Below are 22,404 nucleotides of genomic sequence, written 5' to 3' on the forward strand. Positions count from 1 at the left end.
CCAGTATAAGATGCTGTCCTTTTAAGCAGGAAGCCCGGGGCCCAGCCTCTGTCACCCCACGTGTGCTCCTGGTAGCTTCAGCGTCCTCGTCGGTCTTTGCGCTCGCTCAGCGTGGAGTGTGTGCTTGGTGTCACTTTTGCTGTAGTTTGAATGGTATCCATCTTTTTTTATTCAAGGTTATCATTACAAATTTTTATTCTTGTTGAAAACAAAGAATTTTGTGCTTTTTTTTTTTTTAACAGTTTATTTATTTCTGAGAGAGAGGGAGAGAGACATCATGAGCAGGGGAGGGTCAGAGAGAGAGGGAGACACAGAATCGGAAACAGGCTCCAGGCTCTGTGCTGACAGCTCAGAGCCCGACACGGGGCTCGACCCCACGAACTGTGAGATCATGACCTGAGCGGAAGTCATACGCTTAGCCAACTGAGCCACCCAGGCGCCCTGAATTTTGTGCTTTTTAAGTGTTTATTTACTTAGCGACAGAGTGCACATGTGTGAGTTGGGGAGGGACAGAGAGAGACAGAAGGAGAAAGAATCCCAAGCAGGCTCTGAGCTTTCAGCACAGAGCCCGACACAGGGCTTGAACCCACCAACCCTGGGATCATGACCTGAGCTGAAATCAAGAGTCCAACACTCAACTGACTTAGCCACCCAGGTGCCCCAAGAATTTTGTGCTTCTTAATCTTTTTTTCCCACTAATTCACTAAAATTCTGAAATTAACCTCAGTCCCATTCATCTCTTTCATTGAGATTTTTCTTACATATGTGCCCCTAATAACAGATCAAGCCTTATGAGACCAGTGACGCTTGACCTGCCCACAGCCCGCCTGACTGCTGCATCTTCCCTGCCACCTGCAGTGGGCGACAGCTTCTCCCACTGGAGCCTGGAGGTTGGCCTCACTGTCTTCCGACTCCATCAGTTTTGTCTGTTTTTTTGTTTTTAACCTTGGTTGTTGCCAAGAGAGAAAATGACCCAGCCATCCACCCAGTGGGCCTTTGACATAAGTGTTATGTACACTTACATTTCCACTTTGATTTTTGAAAGGATGGTCCCCATCCCAGAGGGACAGAAACAGCCTCTCAACAGCTTTGCTTCCTGAGGGTGCATTTTAGGGTACAGCAGGTGGGGATTTTTCTTTTTCAGACTCAAGGTGGTTTTACTGATCTTTCCCCTTCCCCTTCCTTTCCCCTCTCCCCCCCAGTTATGAAGATATATAAATTTTCACAAAAGCCATTGAAGTAGTCCAGGAAAGTATAATGAGAAGATAAAATCCTGCTCAATGTTACGATTCTGGCCTCGTTGCTTCTCAGAGGGGAAGCTGACAGGCAGCACCAGCCGTGTGTGAAGCATGCACTTTGATCTGTGTTGGTGTGTGTGTGCTATGACCGCACAGGCGTGACGCCGCGTGGGCCATGACGGTCCCCTTTCCCTCTCCTGTCCACCCCAGCCCTTCTTGCTGCTGCCACCCATTCCCAGGGAGCCACTGGTCGGCCTCGTGTTACAGTGGAGCAGTTTGCATTCTTTAGGTACTTATGTAAATGAAATCAAACAGCATGTACTCTTTTTTGTCATCTTTCATTCAGTGTAACTGTCTTGAAAGTTGTTACATGTGTCAATAGCTCATTCCCTTTTCGGTGCTGAATAGTACTCCGCGGTGTGGGCCCACAACCTTGTGATGGCATTTCAGTTGTTCCCAGGTTTGGCTTGTACCAGTAAAGCTGCTGTGAGCAATAACAGGAATATCTGTGCACACGTATGCTTTGGTTTCTCACAGGTAGATGCCCACACATGCTGTGTGGCCCTGCAGTGTGGTGCACAGATATTTACCATTGCTGTGCCCTCCTGATGATGGGTCCTGTTATCATCACACAGTGCTGCCTGGGTGCCTAGTAGTGCTCTTTGCTCCCAAATCTGTTTGTGTTAATACCAGCACTCCAGGTTTCTTTTGAAGTACTAACGTGATATCTCTGTTTCCAACCTTTTTCTCAATTTATTTTTTTAATTTTTTTTAATGTTTTTATTTCTTAGAGAAAGAGAGTGGCAGCGTGAGCAGGGGCGGGGCAGAGAGAGAGGGAGACACAGAATCCGAAACAGGCTCCAGGCTCTGAGCTCTCAGCACAGAGCCTGACGTGGGGCTCGAACCCACAAACTGTGAGATCATGACCTGAGCTGAAGTTGGACGCTTAACTGGCTGAGCCACCCAGGCGCCCCTCTGTTTCCAGCCTTTTAACATATTTTTATGCTTTTATTGTGATTTTCTTATAGGCAACATATTGTTGCATCCTGCTTTTTTATCCAAACTGTGCCTTTTAATTGGGAATTTAGACCACTCACATTTAATGTGATTATTTGTATGGTTAGGTTTAGATACGTCATCTTGCTTTTTTTTTTTTTTTTGTCCTATCTGTTCTTTAGATTTTTTTCCCCTTCTTTTGGGTTAATTGAGCAATTTTTTAAATTCAACTTTATGCTTTGCTTTTTACTCTCTGCTATGTTTGTAGTTGTTGTTTGGGAGTTTATAGTGTATATTAACTGATCAGCCCAGGCCTTCAGGCAGTTATAATAGTCCCTGCACCTGTGGTATGAGAGCCAACAGCACAGTCCAGGATCCCCCTGGTGCCGTCATAAGTAAGCTGCCTAATACACGTGTTATTTTTGCTTTAAGCAGCCAATTGTGTTTTAAAGAGATGAAAACAAAAAGAAAACATTTCTTATATCAACATCTAGTTACCATCTCCAGTTCTCTTCGTTTATGTTGTAGTTTTTTACGTGGTAGACTTCCTCTGCTTGAAGACTTCACCAAACATTGCTTGTAATGTGAATCTGCTGCTAATACCTTCTTTTTTACTTTTGTGTTTTTTAAAAATTATTTCCCTCTCGGGGCGCCTGGGTGGCTTAGTCGGTTAAGCGTCTGACTTTCGCTTAGGTCATGATCTCGCGGTTCATGGGTTCGAGCCCCGCGTCGGGCTCTGTGCTGACTGCCAGCTCGGAGCCTGGAGCCTGTTTCAGTCTGTGACTCCCTCTCTCTCTGACCCTCCCCTGCTCACGCTGTCTCTCTCTCTCCTAGAAATAAATAAAAATATTTAAAAAAAAAAAAGTATTTCCCTCTCATTTGTGAAGTTTGTCTCTTCTGGGTCTCGAATTCTAGGTGGATGGTGTTCCCATGTTTCCACATTGCCCTCCTCGGCCACGTCACTTCCGGTGAAAGATCTGTCCTCATCCTCACTTTGTGTCTGGACAGAGCGTGTCTTTTCTCTCTGCTTCTTTTAAGATGTTCTCTCTCATGCTGGTTGCAAGCAATTTATGGTTTGGCTTAGTGTAGTTTTCTTTATGTCTCTTGCCCAGGGTTTATGAAGCCTCTTGGACCCAGTTTGGGAAAATGTTTGGCTATTTTTTTTTCAAATACTCCTTTGGTTATCCGCCCAGAGCTCTAGTCATATTAGAGTACACCTCAGCTCACTGATGTTCTTGGATTTTCTTTTTCTTTATTTGCTTTCTTTCCTTTTAATCTTTGTTTTCTCTATGTTTCATTGGATAGCTTGTACTATTATGCTCTCAAATTTGCTAATCTTGGGACACCTAGGTGACTTAGTCGATTGAGTGTCCCACTCTTGATTTTGGCTTAGGTCATCATGTTTCAAGGGCCATGGGATCAAGCCCTGTGTTGGGCTCTGCACTGAGCATGGAACCTACTTGAGATTCTTTCTCTCTTCCTGCCTCTTCCCTGCTCATGTGCATACATGTGCATGTGCACACACACTCTCTCACTCAAATAAAAACAAACAAGAACAAAAAAACAAATTTGCTAACCCTTCTTCTGCAGTGCCTATCCTGCTGTTAAGCCCTTCCAGTGTATTCTCCATTTTAGACATTACAGGGTTCTCTGGAATGTAGATTGAGTCTTTTATGTATTTCTTCTTGCTACTTAGCATGTTCGGTCTTTTTTTAGCTTTTGAACATATGGAATACAGTTTCAATAACTCTTAACATTCTTGTTACTAATTCTGTCATCTGTGTCAATTCCGGGTCAGTTTTGATTGATTGGATTTTCCCCTCACAGTTCATTTTGAGAGAGGGAGCTCTTGATGTGCTCAGGGAACAGCAGGAAGGCCAGTGTGGCTGCTCAGAGGAATTACAGGCAGTTGCTCTGCCCTACCCTCCAAACCAGTTTTAGGTATTCATCTGTTGTGGCTTCTGATGAGATTTTACATACTTCATCTTTGAAAGTGTCTTTTTACAGTGATGATTGCTGCTAAATGCTGATTATCAATCTGTGAGCATCACTTGGAAGGTGTTTATCAAATTCTCTTAGGGGCACCTGGGTAGCTCAGTCAGTTAAGCTTCTGACTTTGGCTCAGGTTATGATCTCCTGGCGTGGGTTCGAGCCCTGTGTCCGGCTCTGTGCTGACAGCTCAGATCCTAGAGCCTGCTTTGGATTCTGTGTCTCCCTCTTCTATCTACCCCTCCCCAGCGCGCTCTCTCTCTCTCTCTCTTAAAAATAAATAAACATTTTAAAAAATTCTCTTAGATTCTCCTCTTGATATCTGTCTTTTAGTGTGCCCTTACAATGCAGATTAATAACTCCTACTGCAAGTTTCTGGAAGCTCCTAGTTACACCGTAAAGTAGGTTTTGAAATACGGAAATTTCTTCTGCACTGGCACTTACATCAGGTCTGAAAGTCCTGCTGGGACTATAGTTTAATGCTGGAAAATGTACGTGCTGCAGATTTATGGGAATGGAGATCTTCTTGTTTTAATTTTTGACAGCCTGGGATGTAGATAAAGCAAGTTGATATTATTTGTGACTCAGACATTTGTTGTCATCAAAATGACTTTACTTCGGTGTAAGTTTCACATGTAAATGCTGTTTGCCTTATAATTGTACTTTGAATTCATTAAGAAACATTAAATCTGCCACATACACACACTCAGTCATTCAGTGTTTGATCTTAGTGGTTGAGAGAGGTTTTTCTCATTCAGAAAATTTCAGTCTCAGCATCGAGTTTGAAGAAATTGCAGTAAAACTCATCCATTGTGGAACTGCTGTGCGGTAAGGCAGATCAGGGTGTTTAGCTTCTTTTTCTTGTTTTTTCTTCTTCTTTTTTAAATTTAACTTATTTTTTTAATTCACATCCAAGTTAGCATATAGTGCAACAATGATTTCAGGAGTAGATTCCTTAATGCCACTCACCCATTTAGCCCATCTTCCCTCCAGCAACCCTCTGTTTGTTCTCTGTATTTAAGAGTCTCTTATATTTTGTCTCCCTCCCTGTTTTTATATTCTTTTTGCTTCTCTTCCCTTATGTTCATCTGTTTTGTGTCTTAAAGTCTTCATGTGAGTGAAGTCATATATTTGTCTTTCTCTGACTAATACCCTCTAGTCCCATCCACGTAGTTGCAGATGGCAAGATTTCATTCTTTTTGATTGCCAAGCAGTACTCCATTGTATGTATGTATGTATGTATGTATGTATGTATGTGTGTATGTGTGTGTATATATATATATATACCACATCTCTGTCCATTCATCCGTCACTGGACACTTGGACTCTTTCCACACTCTGGCTATTGTTGATAGTGCTGTTATAAACATTGGGGTGCATATGCTCCTTCAAAACAGCACACCTGTATCCCTTGGAAATATACCTAGCAGTGCAATTGCTGGGTCGTAGGGTGGTTCTAGTTTTAATTTTTTGAGGAGCCTCCACACTGTTTCCCAGAGTGGCTGCACCAGTTTGCATTCCCACCGGCAGCGCAAGAGAGGTCCTCTTTCCCCGCATCCTCGCCCACATCTGTCGTTGCCTGAGTTGTTAATGTCAGCCATTCTGACAGGCGTGAGGCGGTACCTCGTCGTGGCTTTGATTTGTATTTTCCTGATGATGAGTGAGGTTGAGCCTTGTTTCATGTGTTGGTTGGCCATCTGGATGTCTTCTTTGGAGAGGTGTCTATTCATGTCTTTTCCCATTTCTTCATTGGATTCTTTGTTTTTTGGATGTTGAGTTTGATAAATTCTTTATAGATTTGGACATTAACCTTTTATCTGAGATGTCATTTGCAAATATCTTTTCCTATTCCATCGGTTGCCTTTTAGTTTTGCTGATTGTTTCCTTCACTGGGCAGAAGCTTTTTATTTTGGTGAGGTCCCAATAGTTCATTTTTGCTTTTGTTTCCTTTGCCTCCAGAGACGGGTTGAGTAAGAAGTTGCTGCAGCTGAGGTCAGAGAGGTTTTTGCTTGCTTTCTCCTCGAGGATTTTGATGGCTTCATGTCTTACATTTAGATCTTTCATCCATTTTGAGTCTGTTTTTGTGTCTGGTGTAAAAAGGTGGTCCGGCTCATTTTTGTGCACGTTGCTGTCCAGTTTTCCCAGCACCACTTGCTGAAGAGACTGTCTTTATTCTACTGGATATTCTTTCCTGCTTTGTCAAGGATTAGTTGTCCGTATGTTTGTGGGTCCATTTCTGGGTTCTCTGTTCTGTTCATTGATGTGTCTGTGTTTGTGCCATTTAGCTCCTTTTTCTGGTAAAAGTCCATGGAATTGACAGTGGTGAAGTCCAGGAGAGTAGACTTCGGTAACTCATGGCAGATTCCAGTGTGACCCACAGAGCACCTCCTAATAACACAATAAATAGCCATGGCCCTTAAACACTTTACATTTTCACGTGCTTCGTGAGTTTTCTAGCTTAGCCTTTCTCAACTTTGAACATGCCTTTAGTGTGGATAATTGTGACACATCTGAACAATTCAACTTCAGGTTGTACAGAATTAGGTGTTTTCTCAACTTCTTTGAAAATATCCCAGCTGTAGTTGTTCCACAAAGATGACACATGGAGGCTGATTCCTACATCACTCCACACTCAGCACTGGCTCCTTGGATAAAATAACGTTAGCTCAGAAGTATCCGTAACATCACTGACCATCAAGAGCCCAAGAAAATCTCGTAAATCACGGGACTACGGTTGCTCCCACTGCCCTTGCTCAAGCAGCTGTTCTTGACAGAAGGCTAACAGTCTTCAGCAGGTTTATTTCCTCTGGACACATAACTTTAGTTGCTTCAGTCGACATGATTTAATTACCTTATCGCCAGTAGACAGCCTTCCTTGCCTGGCTAACAAATGAGCCACCTGGAATCTTTCTTATTTTAAGAGTCTTTCTCATTTTGTGAAGTAATTCTGCTGTGATGAGATTTCCATTTCAGTGTCCGTTTAAACCTTTTCTCCGTGTTGCTTAAGTTGGGATACTGTGATAAGCACTTGACCTACTGGTGCTCACTGGTGATCTTCACAGCAGGCAGGCAGATAACAGGCCGGCTCTTCTCTTGCTGTGGCCATAAGGGCTGTACTGGCGATAAACACATAACAGACGCTGCTCAGGACGGTGATGTGTGTGGCACTCAGTCCTGTGGAGTTACGGCTGCACCACTGCCCTTTGCGCCATGCCAAGCACTTGGAGCACCACTTCCAGCCTCTGTCGTGATGACTTGAGTCTGCTATTGTTGTGCAAAAGCGGCCACAGACAACGTAGAAATGAGTGAGCGGGACTGTGTTCCAGTAACATTTTATTTATGGACACTGAAATTTGAATCTCTTCTAATTTTCACATTTTACTCAAAAAAAATTTTAAATATAAAAGCCATTCTTGGGGCTCCTGGGTTGCTCAGTTGGTTAAGCATCCACCTTCGGCACAGGTCATGATCTCACAGTTTGTGGGTTCGAGCCCCATGTCAGGCTCTGCACTAACAGTGTAGAACCTGCTTGGGATTCTCTGTCTCTGTCTCTGTCTCTCTTTCTCTCTCCCCCTCCCTCTCTTTCTCTCAAAATAAATAAAATACACTTAAAAATTTTTAAATAAAATATAAAAGCCATTGTTAGCTCATAGGTTGTACAAAATAGACAGCAAGCTGGACTTGGCCCAGAAGCTGTAGTTTGCTGACCCCCCAACCCAAAGCACATTTCAGGCTTTCCATGTGGCCAACCCAGAGGGCCCTGTGTCATCTGGTTCGAGCTCCCTTCTGTGCCCCCACTCACTGCTCATTGCACCTTAGCATAGAGGCTTCATTTCTGTCCTGGGAGGTACCACGCTCTTCCCCCTTGAGGCCCCTCTGCCTAGTCTCTTGTTTGCCGTGTTCATTGCCCAAACAGCCCCTCCCAGCGCCGGCTTCATGTCCGGGTCCTGCAGCTGTCTGAGGCTCTGGCTCATTCTGTGTTGGCCCCCACGCTGAGTGTGAGCTCTGGGGCAGCAGAAATGTGTCTGCCTCATCCACCTTGTGTCCCTGCCCCAGCCCAGGCCCAGCATGGAGTACGTCGGCAGCAGTCTGGAGGAGAGGTGACAGCCCTGGGCACCGGTGGCTGGAGTTAGAAATGCAAAGGAAAGTGTCAGGGTCCCTGAAGGCCCAGGGAATGGTGACACCATAGAATTCAAAAGGAGGAGGTCTGGTACCTCCAGGAGGTAAAGGTGGAAGCCTGGTGGTGGAAAAACTGTGTCGGCTTCGGCTTTGAAGAAAGAACTGTGTGTAAACCTAGCCTGGGCACAGATGACAAAGCCACAATGAACACAGGAACATACAGGGTTGTAGCTGCAACTCTGGCCAATTACCAGGTGCTCCCAGCTCTGCAGGACCTCGGTCATCTTTTGGTGGCCATCCAGGAAGAGGAGAGATGTACCCACTGAGGTAGATAAACATATAGGCATCTTACAGATGTGTTTGTGCATCTCATTCTTCATGTTTCTAGCTTTTTGTTCTGTAGCACGATTACATGTTAGAAAATACCACCAGCATTAGCTATCCATTTATTCAACTTCTAAAATAACATTTTTATGGGCACCTGGGTAGCTGAGTCAGTTAAGTGTCTGACTTTGGCTCAGGTCCTGATCTCGCGGTTTGTGAGTTTGAGCCCTGCATTGGGCTCTGTGCTGACACCTTGGAGCCTGGAACCTGTTTTGGATTCTGCATCTCCCTTTCTCTCTGCCCTTCCCCAGCATTAAAAAAAATAAAATAACATTTTTATTAGAGAAGCAATGCACATTAGTTGTAGAAAGTACATATAATTACATAGAAGAAAAATTGTAAAGCCCACTTAACGCTGTACTTTTCTGACATTTACCTTTGCAGTTTTGTTTTTTTAAGTTAGTTATTTTGAAAGAGAGAGTGTGTGTGTGTCTGTGTGTGAGTCAGGGAGAGTCAGAGAGAGAGAATCCCACAGAGGCTCAATGATGTCGGTGCAGAACCTTACGGAGGGCTCCATCTCACAAGCCATGAGAACATGACCTGAGCTGAAATCCAGAGTCGGATGCTTAACCGACTGAGGCACTAGGTGCCCTGCTTTGCAGTTTTAAAAATACATAACATTTCCAAAATTGCATTCTGTTTCTCAGTGTGAACAGTACTGAGCAAATATGAGTTCCCATTGCTAGACACATGATTTGTTCCCAGTGTACTTGCTAAGTATGAAATTTTTAATTCTTGTTTACTAAATTCTTATATATGTTTAGGTCAGTATTTGTACTTTCTGCTGCATTCCAGAATCTGTGTAGTTCTCTACCAGTGCAGTACTGGTTTAATTATTTATCTTTATAATCTCCTAATACACAGATACACGTCTCTCATATCATGCAATGTATACCTATCATACAACATTACACTCTCCCTAATACTTTTGGTAGTTTTTCCATTGATTCCTTTACTTTTTCTAAGTTCACAACTAATGACAATTTTATCTCTTTCAAATATTTAAATCTCTTCCTCTTTTTTTTTTTTTTCTTATTGCACTGACTAGCATTTCCAAAAGTATGACATACTGGTGATGAGAGTACATGTTCTCATTCTGACTTTAATGAGTATGCTTTCAGCCTTTTAGTACTAAATATTATGAAGGCCTTGAGTTAATATGGATATTTTTGATCAAGTTAAGTAAATTTTCTTTTACTTCTGTGTTATAGAGACTTTAAATCATAACTAGACATTAATTTGACCAACTTGTCTTTGAACGTCTCGCAGTATAATCACCCACTAATTTATTTCCCAGATAATGAGTGCCTGTTCTGCTCCACCTCCCCACTCTTAAGAAGCTTATTATCCCCATGAGGGTATTTCTAACCCTGCTTCCTTCTTAGGTCATCTGGTCAAAGTCTCACTAACCCCCACTGTAGCCTTACGGTAGAAACCCCGGTTCCAAGTCATCTAAGCTCCTAAAATCCAAGATGGAGCAGCTGAAGTCTTATCTGTGCCCCAGCTTCTGGACGGGGCCACAGCAGAGCTGTCCCTGCTGGAGGGAAGGTGGGTCTCCAGTCCATTTTGTCCAGGCCATGTACAGTGAGGGGGCCTTCGGGTAGAGGAAATATCCATTTGACCCGGTGAAGGGGATGGCTTTGTGGGCTGGGCACTGGGGTATTCCTGAGAAACTAAAAGAATGACTCTTAACATTCTTAAAAGGGAAAGGTTTTTTTTGTTTGTTTGTTTTGTTTTGTTTTAATGTTTATTTATTTTTGAGAGACAGAGAGAGACAGAGCATGAGCAGAGAACGGGCAGAAAGGGAGACACAGAATCTGAAGCAGGCTCCAGGCTCTGAGCTGGCAGCACAGAGCCCGATGTGGGGCTTGAACTCATGGACCACGAGATCATGACTCAAGCTGAAGTCGGAGGCTTAACCAACTGAGCCACCCAGGCACCCCTGAAAGGTTTATTATTTTAAATGTACCCTATTTTTAAATTATTGCACTTATGCTCATGTCTTTTTTTCATTTTGTTGTGTTTCAGTTCTTCACCACCGGGAGTGTTCCTTGAGAAGGACTATGAGATTTACCGGGATTATAATGTGGATGGACAACTTCTACACTACAGGTAGAACCCACTATCTCACACTTGACCCTGTCTCCTGACCCAAGGGTGGTTTTCCTGGCAGCTCTTAAGTGAGCTGGAGAAGAATCTGGCTCAACAAAAAGCAACGAGCTGGATGTATACAGCACATGGGGCCCTGTACTAGCCAGAGGAACATGAGGAGAAGCTGTTGGGGCCTTTTGGAGTGGCCCCCAGGCTCATGTGGCAGCTTTCAGGAAGTTGGAAGAAGCTTGTCACTGCCCAGTTTGGAGAGCCATGGAGCCCATTGCTCTTAGCAGAGGAGTGACTCCCTGGGGGCCCCTGAGCATGTGCTCTCCCCCAGAGCCCCAGACCATGCATCTCACAGCGCTTCCCCAGGCCAAGTCAGGAAGATTAGGGTTAATCATAGAGAAGGAAGTGGACATTGATTGGTCTCTCTTGGTCGTGGGTTGGCCTTGCAGGGTATTGGAAAGTTCTAGAGATGACCCTTAGGACCCAAGGGCACAGCATCTGTCAGGCTGGGCAAGGGCCATCCTCGGCCAACTCATAGCTCCACGGGGGGTTCTGTACCTCTGGGCGGCCTAGATGCCCTCAGCACAGACCACCAGGAGTGATACCAGTGTTAGTGAGAAATTTGAAGACCTTAGAGGCCTTTGGTGGTTTGTTCAGACATTTTGAAAATCAGTCTTGGAAGTGCTATCTGGGTTTGTTGATATGGAATGGAATCTGAGCCCGTGTGGGCTCACCAGCATGGGTGTGTGACCATGGGTGGGTTTATAGCCCACGTCCTCCTCAGGAAAGCAGGGTGCAGATGGCTGACTTGGTAGGCCCGCAGTGCACCTGTCAGGGCAGGTCCTCAGACTTGGTGCTTCCTATGCATCGAGCACTGTTCTAGTGGGCTGCCTGTCCAAGCCCCCCACACCCTACAGGGTATGTGTGCCTACCTGGGCCTTGGTGGCCCACTGCTGCCCTGGCCCAGCTGTCCTAGGTGCCACCTGAGCTGGGTATGGGTATACAACTGGGTATAACAGTTTGTAGTTTTAGGAATGGAGGCACTCACCCAGCCAGAATGAGAAGAATGGGAAACTAATGTTTATGGACAGACTGGGGAAGAGACCCCCTGCCCCACCGCACTGAGCAGGGTCTGTGAGCAGGAGAGAAAGCAGGACGGAGCCTCTCCGGGGTGGCTTGTGCTGCCCACCAAGGTTGTATGCTGGTCTGGGCTCTGAGCAGAGCAGGGACAATGAGGGGATGCCTGGTAGGCCTTCAGCCTGGGCACAGAGGGGCACCTGAAGGGTTACGGGGCAGTTGGAGGGCTGTGTAGTTCAGGTTGCCTTTCAAACAGAACAGAATGGTTTCTTGTCTGCAGGGGCATGACCACGGCTCTGTGAGTCTCACTCACCAACTTTGGTGCAGAGCTGCAGGCATTTTGCACACGTGGTAGCCACTTCCTAAGGAGGTGGTAGCAGAGTAATTCCTCTGGCTTTGGTCTTGTGCCGCGCTCTCCTGTCTTCTGCAAGGAGGCTGTGGAGGAGTGCTCTGGGCTGACTGGAGCCATCTCTTCCTGCTCCTGCCCTTTCAACACCTCTTTCCGCCCTCACCGCCTGCCTTCAGCATTTTCGGTGCCATGGAAGGGTATCCTCCTTCTCCTATGGTTTGAAAGCATCACTCAGCAGCCAGATCAAGTGATCGTCCCATTTCATCTAGAGACAGGTGGTGACTCTCTGCCTGGGTACCCTGTCTCCACCCTAGCAAATTTGATGGGATATTAGGGCACGGGTGAGGACAGTCTTCCTCGGTTTGGGAAGACATAAGGAGATAGGTCTGAGGGCAGGCCAGGGAGGTTAGTCTGGGTAGAAAGGGTGTCCACAGTCAGTGGGGCCTTCTGGCCACTCAGTGGTGGGGGCAGAGAACATACGTAGACAACAGGGCCTGGAAACTGGATGTCGGGCTTCAGAGAGGGCTCCCAAAAGGACAGACCAGTCGGGGGACAGATGGGTAACTGAGTGTGGGGCTATGAAAATGCTTGGCCCGAAGATGAGAGGTGAAGCTGCCTGCACAGTGAAGCCTGTTGGAGGTAGGCCCCTGGTGGCTGGTGGGCTACTACTGTCCATGACTGAGGGCCATCTCTGGGCCCTGGAGGCCCATTTTCCCAACTGTGACTTGGAGTCCATGACTCAGCTGCCTGCATGGGCCTCAGGCCTGCATTGACAGTCGAAGGAGAGACTTCAATAGGGGTGCTCCACACATACATACGCTGCGGTGGTGGGCTCTGCCCTCAGCCCCGGGGGCATTGTCTGCATGGTAGAGGGCAAGGCCAGGGGTCTGCCTTTCTCCTGACTAGATAGAAATGCTCTTAGAGCCTGAAACAGATCTGTCCTTTGACCAGCAGACCTCTCATGTGTTATTTCCTATAGCACAATCTTTTTTTTTTTTTTTTAATTTTTTTTTAACGTTTATTTTTGAGAGAGAGAGAAACAGAATGTGAGCAGGGAAGGGGCAGAGAGAGAAGGAGACACACAATCTGAAGGAAGCTCCAGGCTCTAAGCTGTCAGCACAGAGCCTGACGCGGGGCTAGAACTCACAAACTGTGAGATCATGACCTGAGCTGAAGTCGGATGCTTAACCGACTGAGCCACCCAGGTGCCCCATCCTACAGCAGGATCTTGATGGCCCATGACTGACAGGCCACACCATGCCTCCTCGGGCCACAGCCCTCAGCACCCTTTTCCAGGCAAGGATCTTTCTTAACCTTGTAGCCCCTGAGGGGAGCCCGGCACCAGGGATGGGTCACTACCTGCTAAGTGGTGAAAAAAAGTACAAAGATAATGCTTCATGCTCGCTGAGTGTTTCTTATATGTCAGTACTGCGCTAGGGGCTTTATCACATCCACATTATGTTACTTAATTCTCATAAGAGCCAATGAGGACTCTGAGTCAGTGATGATAAGTGATGTTCCCAAGCCTCACAACCAGGGAGCAGCAGGCCCAAGTCTAGTCCCAGATCTCTGGATTCCAAAGCCAGCAACCAGGCGCAGAGTTCCCAGGAACGGGAGCCTGCATCCCGAGTCCTGCTACTGTGTGACTTCTCCTCGGGACAGTGACGCCGAGCTGCTGGGCATTACTGTCAACTGGTGGGGTCAGTTCCTAGCTCTGCTGAGTGGGCCGTGTACCTGGTACCTGCCTCCAGCTCACAGACCCTCACATTCTGTCACGTCACTGTCCCTCATTCTCCAAGACCTGCCTCACCCACCCCGTAACTGGTTGTCATGGTCTTGTCCAGAAAAGTCCAGCAGCAGTCAGAGGACAGAAGCAGAGGAGGCAAACTATACAGCTGGTTTAAGACACTTGGGAATTTCACTTTTGGAGCGGTAGATTAGCTTCTCTGAGACCAGCCTGTACACAGAGAACAAAATAGAAAAAATTGCCCTAAAGTCTTCAGAGATTTACTAAGGCATGAGGACTTGAGGGCTGAGGAGGGATCAGTGCAACCCAGCACACATAAGGTACCGCCTCTCCCCCAGGACAGTTGAGAAGCCATGCCAACCTTTGAGTGGTCCATGGCTCCAAATGTCAGCATCAGAGTGCACAAAAAAGAGGCCTAGTTAACATTCCACGTGGACTCCTGAAAGGCTACCCCCAGGTAGACCAGCCCTCAGACCTAAACCTAAATTCCAGTCAGTTCTGTCCCACATGGGATTCAGGTTATCTGCCCTTTCCCCAGCTGCTTGTCAGAAACAAAAATAAATCCAGAGCCTCAAATTATCTCTACAGTTTTTCATACATAGTCCCCAGGATATCAGTCTAAAATTGTCTATATAGAAAATTGTAAAGAATTAACCAAAAAACTCCTAGAATTGATAAGTGATTATGGCAAGTTTCCAGGATACAAAGTAAGTGTCCAAAAGTCAATTTCTTTCCTATATACGAGGAATGAATAAGTGGAATTTAAAATTAATACCATTTACATAAAAATGAAATGCATAGATGTAAATCTAACAAGATATGTACAAAATCTGTATGAGGAAAACTACAAAATTCCAATGAAAGAAATAAAAAAAGAACTAAATGGAGAGATATACTATGTTAATGGACAGGAAGAGTCAATATTGTCAAAATGACAGTTCTTCCCAACTTTATCTATAGATTCAGTGCAACCTTAATCAAAACTCCAGCCAGATATTTTGTGGATGTCAACAAATTGATTCTAAAACTTATATGGAAAGGCAAAAGATCCAGAATACCCAACACAGCATTCAAATAGAACAAAGTTGGAGGACCAATACTATTTGATTTCAAGACTTACTATAAAGCTGTCCTAATGAAGACAGTGTGGTATTGGCAAAGAATAGACAAATAGGTCAGCATAACAAAATAGAGAGCCAAGAAATAAACCCACAAAAATATAGTCAGCTGATTTTGATAATGGGGAAAAGTCAATTCAGTGAAGCAAGTGTGGTCTTTCGACAAACGGAGCTATAACAACTGAATGTCCACATATAAGAAAATGAATCTAGACACAGATTTTATACCCTGTACAAAAGTTAGCTCGAAATGGATCACACCACTAAATGTAAAACTCAGAACTTACTCATAGAAGATGACATAGGAGAAAACTGAGATGATTTTTGGTATGGTGGTGATTTTTAGATACAATATCAAAGGCACCATCCATGAAAGAAATAATTGATACACTGGACTTCATTAACATTAAAATTTTCTGCTCTGCAAAAGATAGTGTCAGAGAGTGAGAAGACAAGTCACAGCCTGGAACAATATTTGCAAAAGCTACCCATGATAAAGGACTGTTATTTAAAATACACAAATAACTATTAAAACCCAACAGTAAGGAAATAAACAACCAGAATTTAAAATGGGCCAGTGGGGTGCCTGGGTGGCTCAGTCGGTTAAGCATCTGACTTTTGATTTCAGCTCAGATCACAATCCCGGGTTTGTGAGATTAAGCCCTTCATCGGACTCTGTGCTGACAATGTGGACCCTGCTTTGGATTCTCTCTCTCTCCCTTTCTCTGCCCCTCCCCTGCTTACACTTTTTTTCTCTCTCTCTCCCTCTCTCAAAAATAAATATTTAAAAAATAAATAAATTGGGCCAGAGGCCTTCACAAACACCTTATCAAAGAAGATAAACAGATGGCAGATAAGCATAGAAAAGATGCTCCACATCATATGTTATCTGGGAAATGCAAATTAAGACAACGAGCTCCACCCACACACCTGCTAGAAGGGCCCAAATCCAGAGCACCCAACAGCCCCAGATGCTGGTGAGGACGCGGGGCCACAGGGACGCTCATTCGTGGCTGGTGGGAAAGTGGAACGTGGCAGCCACTTTGGAAGACAGTTTGGAGATTTCTTATAAAATTAAACATGTTCTGACCACCTAATCCTGGAGTCATGCTCCTTGCTGAAACCTAAAGGAGATGAAAACTTGTGTCCACATAACAACCTGCACACGGCGTTTACAGCAGCTTCATCCGGAGTCCCCCAGACCCGGGACAGCCCCGGTGTCCGTCAGCGGGCGAGCAGGTAAACAACCTGTGGTCCGTGTGGACCACGGGATGCTAGTCGGCACTAAGTAGAAATGGGCTGTTGAGCCAGGAAGAGGCAGGAGGGACCCTCGACGCGTGTTCCGAGGTAACAGTAGCCAGTCTGAGAAGGCTACACACGGCATGACACCAAGTCTGCGACATTCTGGAAAAGGCAAAACCGTGGAGACGGTAAAAGATGAGAGGGGGCCAGGGGCTGGGGGGACGGGAGGGACGGTCAGCACAGATTCGGGGCAGTGAAACTGCTCCGTGTGACACTCTGACAGTGGGCACACGTCCTTACACACCTGTCCGAACCCGCAGCACGCACGGGCCGAGAGTGAGCCCTGAGGGAGACTGTGGATGCCGGGTGCTGCTGAGGCGTCCCGATCAAGTATCCATGTACGTTCACCGACTGGGACACGGGTACCACTCTGCCGGCGATGTTGACAACTGGGGCGACGGTACACGAGTGGGGGCAGGGGTGCACGTGAGGTCTCTGTGCGGAACCTGAAAGTGCTTTAGAAAGCAGTTTTTTGGTCAGTGCCTAGGTGCCGAATGTTGTGTGTGAGGGCAGATTCAAAGGAGGGGAATGTGGTTGAAAAACAGGACCTGAGATGCTAGGGGGTGATAGGTGGCCCATCACCCCCTAGGAGCACAAGCAGGTGCTGAACCCAGGAGTGAGGCCTACAGAGAAATAACTGTATTGAATCCAGAGTTAGACCTCTGGGAGCCACCCTGGCTGTCTCTTGTAGAAATAGCTCTGTGCCCGGTGCTTGGGTGGGACCAGGGCAGAGACACACACACAGAGGCCCTTGTAGGGAGTGTCATGATGGGCACCAGAGGTGGGGCTGGCCTGGGGGAAGCTGTCTGGACGGGAGAGCCCTCTGGAGGGGAAGGCTGCAGGGCTGTATCAGGAGCTATTTGCGGGGCGCTCCCAGGACAGGAGGGCAGCCACTCTAGCCTGCACTGCCTAGGGATCAGGGCCCCAGCAAGGAAGGGTGCACAGGTCTTTTACAAGGACACCCACCCCCCCCCANCCCTGAAGCCTGCAGCTCCCATTTGGGAGGTGAGGAGGACACTGAGAAATGACCAGGCCTCTTGGGTCCTGACCCCAGATATCCGTGAGGCCCAGACCAGTAGGTTGTGGGTTCAGGCTGATAGCTGGGCTAGGTTTCCACCTCTCCCCGACAGGTAACCTGGGCCTGTCCCCCCCCCCCNCCCAGGTAACCTCTGCCTGTTCCCCCATCCAGGACCTCCTCACTTCGGTGGAACTCGGGCACCAAGGAGCGCATGCTCATCAAAGTTGCTGACCGGGAGCCCAGCTTCCTCTCCTCCCAGGGCAATGGCTATGCCCTAGACACACAGTCTGGCAGCCGCTCCCGCAGACCATCTGGCGGACAGCACTCGCCCGGCCTGCAGACGTTCGCCCCAGACTCTGATGGCCCCGTCTTCTTCCCTGAACGGAGGCCGTCACCCTTCCTGAAGAGGGCCGAGCTGGGGAGCTGCTCCCCGCTGCTGGCCCAGCCACGCAAGCCTACCAGCGATTCACAGCCCTCCTCCCCTCGCTATGCCTATGAGCCCCCACTCTACGAGGAGCCCCCTGTGGAGTACCAGGCTCCTATCTATGACGAGCCGCCCATGGACGTCCAGTACGAGGCTGGCGGGGCCTACCAGGCCGGCTCACCCCAGAGGTCTCCAGGCCGCAAGCCAGCACCCTTCCCACAGTCACCCAAGCAGGGCTCCGCCTCACCCTACCAGCAGCTGGTGCTGACCCGGCAGAAGTGCCCCGAGCGTTTCTTGAGCCTGGAGTACAGCCCTGCAGGCAAGGAGTACGTACGGCAGCTGGTGTACGTGGAGCAGGCCAGCTCAAGTCCCAAGCTGCGTGCAGGCCCGAGGAACAAGTACGCTCCCAACCCTGGGGGTGGCTCACTGCCCCTGCAGCCCAGCCCCTGCCTGCTGCGGGATCAACGCCTGGGGGTCTCCTCTGGGGACTACAGCAGCATGGAGGGTCCAGAGCTACGGCACGCCCAGCCACCCATGCAGCTGCCCCAGGCCCAAGATGATGCTATGTCCTGGTCCAGCCAGCAGGACACCATGTCCTCGACAGGCTATTCTCCGGGCACCCGCAAGAGGAAGAGCAGGAACCCCTCTCTGTGCCATGTCCCCAGCGCCTCATCCACTGACGGCCCAGGGGACCGTGACCTCCTCACTGAGCAGCCCCCAGCTGAGGAGCGGCCCCTGTGTGGGCCCAGCCTGGCCCCAGTGAAACGTGCAGAGGGCAAGACTGGCGAGGCTGAGCCCTTTCTGGCGCAGGCACGGCTGGCCTGGGAGGCGCAGCAGGCCCACTTTCACATGAAGCAGAGGGGCAGCTGGGACTCCCAGCAGGACGGCTCAGGCTACGAGAGTGACGGGGCGGTGCCTCTGCCCCTGCCCGGGCCCGTGGTGCGCGCCTTCAGTGAGGACGAGGCTCTGGCCCAGCAGGAGGGCAAGCACTGGCAGAGGGGCGCCTTGGAGAGGCTCGCCTTCCCCCAGATCCTGCTGGAGAAGAGCATCTCTGTGCAGACCAACCTGGCGTCACCAGAGCCCTACCTTCACCCCTCACAGGTAGGGAGGTGTGGCCGGGGTCCCCGGGCAGAGGGGGGGCAGGTGGCAGTCCCCAGACAAGCTGCGGCCCGCGGTTCCTGACAGCATGGGGACGGGCAGTGCGGCTGCATCACCGCTGCTGCTGCTGAGGCCTGGCAAGGTGCTGTCAAGGCAGCTGGAGGTCCGAGGCCACGCTCCGACTCCGTCCGGGCCAGGAGGGCAGGGAAGGCAGGGGGACAGCTGCCCAAACACTGAGCCCCTGAGCCTCTGTCCTCCCGCCTGTGAAGGGCTCTCAGGTGAGGGGCTGTGCAGGTGGAGTGTCAGGCGCCCTTGCTCAGAGCTCTTCCCCAGTGAGGAGGAAAGGCCAGGTACCTGGGTCCAGAGGCCTGGCCTGGCTTGTCCTCCCCTGCTCAGCGCCAGATGCCGGTGTCAGGCCCTCTGAGCCCACGTGTATCTTCTGTCTAGGTCATGTGCTGGAGCGTGATGTTCCAGAATTCTGTGTGGGCCAGTGTCTTAATTCTCACCTCCTGACCGCTGGTATTTCCCACCAGTCTGCTGTATGAAGCCAAGGCTGAGGGTCTGCCTTGACATCTGCCAGAGCCGGCAATGGCCAGAGGGCCTCCCGGTATTGGGCTCCCCACTTCCACCCCCACCCCTGCCAGGGAAGAATGCCTTGGGATACCAGCAGGGCTGCCTTAGTGCCCCTCCAGGCTCGAGAGCTCAGAGCAGCATTTCTGCCTGAGCTGAGAAAAGAAAGGGTGTTACCCCAGTGACGCCTCTTACACTTGTGCTGAGGCCATTAGGGAGGCAGGGAGGGGGCTTGGGCAAACCCTCCCTCCCCAGCATCATGGGGACCAGGCCTCCAGTGCAGGCTCCCTTATAGGCCACCCTGCCACTGCACAGCCTCACTCTGCCCATGATCCCATGCAGGGATCTTCGTCGGAAGGGTAAGGCTCTGATGGGGAGGGGCAGGCAGTGTCAGGGACCAACAGTGACATTTATATGTCTCTGTGGAACTTTGCATCTGGGCGTTTCCACATCTTGGCAGGGTTGCCCTTGTCATCTGCTTCCCAACTTAAGAGCCCAGAGAACTAGTAGAAGCCAAACAGCAGTGGCAAGGCCAGCAGGAGGCAGCACCCTTCCACCACCACTGGGGGCAGCATTCCCCAGCTTCTTCCCACCTGGGGCCACAGTCAGCCCAGAAAGCCAAGGAAACACACGTATGGCTTCCTCCCGTCCCCAGATGTGCACTGGACACGACCCCCCAACAACAACCCTTAGTTGCAAGAGTAGGGAACACTTCCCAGAGGCCAAGCCCCTGGGGTAAAGGTTGGAAGAAGGGCCTCTCTGGGTCCCCTCCCCAGCCGTGTGTTTATGAGGTGGGTAGAACAAAATGAGGCACAAGCTCCTCCAGCAGCCTCATGTCCCTCTGTCCTTCCTAGTCCGAGGACCTCGGTTCCTGTGCCCAGTTTGAGAGTAGCCGCCAGGCCCGCAGCGTGATGCCCAGCGCTAGCTGCGTGTTCCCCACCTTCACACTGCGCAAGCCGTCCTCGGAAACTGACATCGAGAACTGGGCCTCCAAGCACTTCAACACACATACCCAGGGCCTCTTCCGGCGGAAGGTGTCCATTGCCAACATGCTGGCCTGGAGTAGTGAGTCCATCAAGAAGCCCATGATTGTGACCAGCGACCGCCACGTGAAGAAGGAGGCTTGTGAGATCTTCAAACTGATCCAGATGTATATGGGTGACCGGCGCGCCAAGGCAGACCCGCTACATGTGGCCCTGGAAATAGCCACCAAGGGCTGGAGCGTGCAAGGCCTGCGGGATGAGCTCTATATCCAGCTGTGCCGGCAGACCACTGAGAACTTCCGCCTCGAGAGCCTGGCTCGCGGCTGGGAGCTCATGGCCATCTGCTTGGCCTTCTTCCCACCCACACCCAAGTTCCACTCCTACCTGGAGGGCTACATTTACCGGCACATGGACCCCGTCAATGACACCAAAGGTAAGACTCAGTGCGCAAGACTCCTTCCCCCCCTCCCCAAGCTCTGCCACCGGCTCAGGTAATGGCTGTGGCAAGCACTTCCTGGTCTGCACTGGCAGCAGGTATGTGGAGGCAGGCACAGCACCTCCAAGCAGACACACGTGTCCTCTGGGGGTCATGTCCTAGGTTTCCACTGGGATGTGGCATCCTTGGGGAGCCCCTCCTTGGTACTGAAGCCCTGAGAAGAATCACAGGCAATCCTGGAACAGGGTTCCCAGCCACAGGCCAATAGGTCAGAGAGGAGGAGGCTGGATGAGCACTGGCATCCATGTCTCAGCCAGCGGGCATCCGCTCTGCTGAGGCTTCCATAGCTGGTCACTCTGTTTGATGGGAGAACCATCAGTCGGTCCTATGTGTTTACTATGTTTGCTTTCATCCATGCTGTGGCCTGGAGGGATCACCACCCCAGCAGATTTGGGCGTCTGTTGTGGGTGGGAAGAGACTGGAGGGTCCTGGAGCATGGTCGCTCTAGCTCCTGAGAGTAGGGAGGAGCATGGTGCCCCAGGCCTGTACTGGCTCAGCTCCAGGCCATCAGGGTACTATGAGCTAACTCGGCCCTGACCCACCCCAAAGAATCAAAGTTCAACCAGCATGGGCAGCCACGTGCTGATGACTGCCTGGGGCCACGTGTGGGGCCACATTCTGCCAAGGGATCCCAAAAGCCACGCATTAGGTTTGTCTGGTCCCAGGCCTGGCCTGCTTGGGAGAGAATTCAGGGTCCTGCCAGCCAGATGATGCCAGTGCAGTTGGTGTAAGTCCTAGGCCAGGCAGAGAGAGCATGCGGGCAGGGCCATAGGCAACAGCTGCACGTGCAGCAAGCTATCTACCACCCAGACTGTCATGAGTATCCACAAGGCATGGCCCGGAGCTAGCCCATGACACACATGTGCACATACATGCACACACATGCACTTTCTAGGTCAGATGCCATGGGTTGCTCTTTGGGAGTGACTGTCTACCTTGATCTGGCCAGGGCCTTGCCCCAGCCCGGGCGTGGGGGGCCAGGATGTATGCACGTAGTGGTGGGGGCTGTGGCTGCCAGGGCAGTTGTGGGTCTTAGGGAAGGTGGGTCGAACATAGGCATCATTCAGCACATCAGCCATTTGGCGGCAGATGTTAGAAGCCATGAGATTTTCACTGAAGCATGCAGCTTTAGAAGCAGGGTCACTGAACACAGCAGATGGTCCTGCCCAGGTAGCTCCCCCAACATGCAGAACATGCAGCCTGGTAGGCGGCCTGGGGTGACCTGTGTCTGTCAGTCTTCTCTCGCCTTTCTAGGACCACCTTTCTAGGTGGGCCCCCATTAGCTTTGTGGTTCTCTTCAGCCTATTCCACAGAGGCTTTAAAGTATGTGTCCACTGTTCAACACACCGTTCCTCGGGGCCCAGGAAGGGCTTGCTAAGTGAAAAGGTGAGTGAGC

General features: G+C 49.4%; 1 protein-coding gene across 2 annotated transcripts in view; it reads left to right on the forward strand.

Moving 5' to 3' along the window:
• The window catches only part of ARHGAP39 (Rho GTPase activating protein 39), a 61,610-nt gene that overhangs the window by 23,351 nt on the left and 15,855 nt on the right, over window positions 1–22,404 (forward strand). For both annotated transcript variants that reach the window (XM_077758182.1, XM_077758183.1), the window contains exons 3-5: window positions 10,755–10,838; window positions 17,609–18,962; window positions 20,384–20,945. In XM_077758182.1, coding sequence (XP_077614308.1) covers window positions 10,755–10,838; window positions 17,609–18,962; window positions 20,384–20,945 — 2,000 coding nt within the window. The remainder of the gene's footprint in view (window positions 1–10,754; window positions 10,839–17,608; window positions 18,963–20,383; window positions 20,946–22,404) is intronic.

Source organism: Crocuta crocuta, unplaced genomic scaffold (assembly GCF_008692635.1).
Source record: "Crocuta crocuta isolate KB4526 unplaced genomic scaffold, BGI_CrCroc_1.0 scaffold327, whole genome shotgun sequence".
Classification (NCBI taxonomy): Eukaryota; Metazoa; Chordata; class Mammalia; order Carnivora; family Hyaenidae; genus Crocuta; species Crocuta crocuta.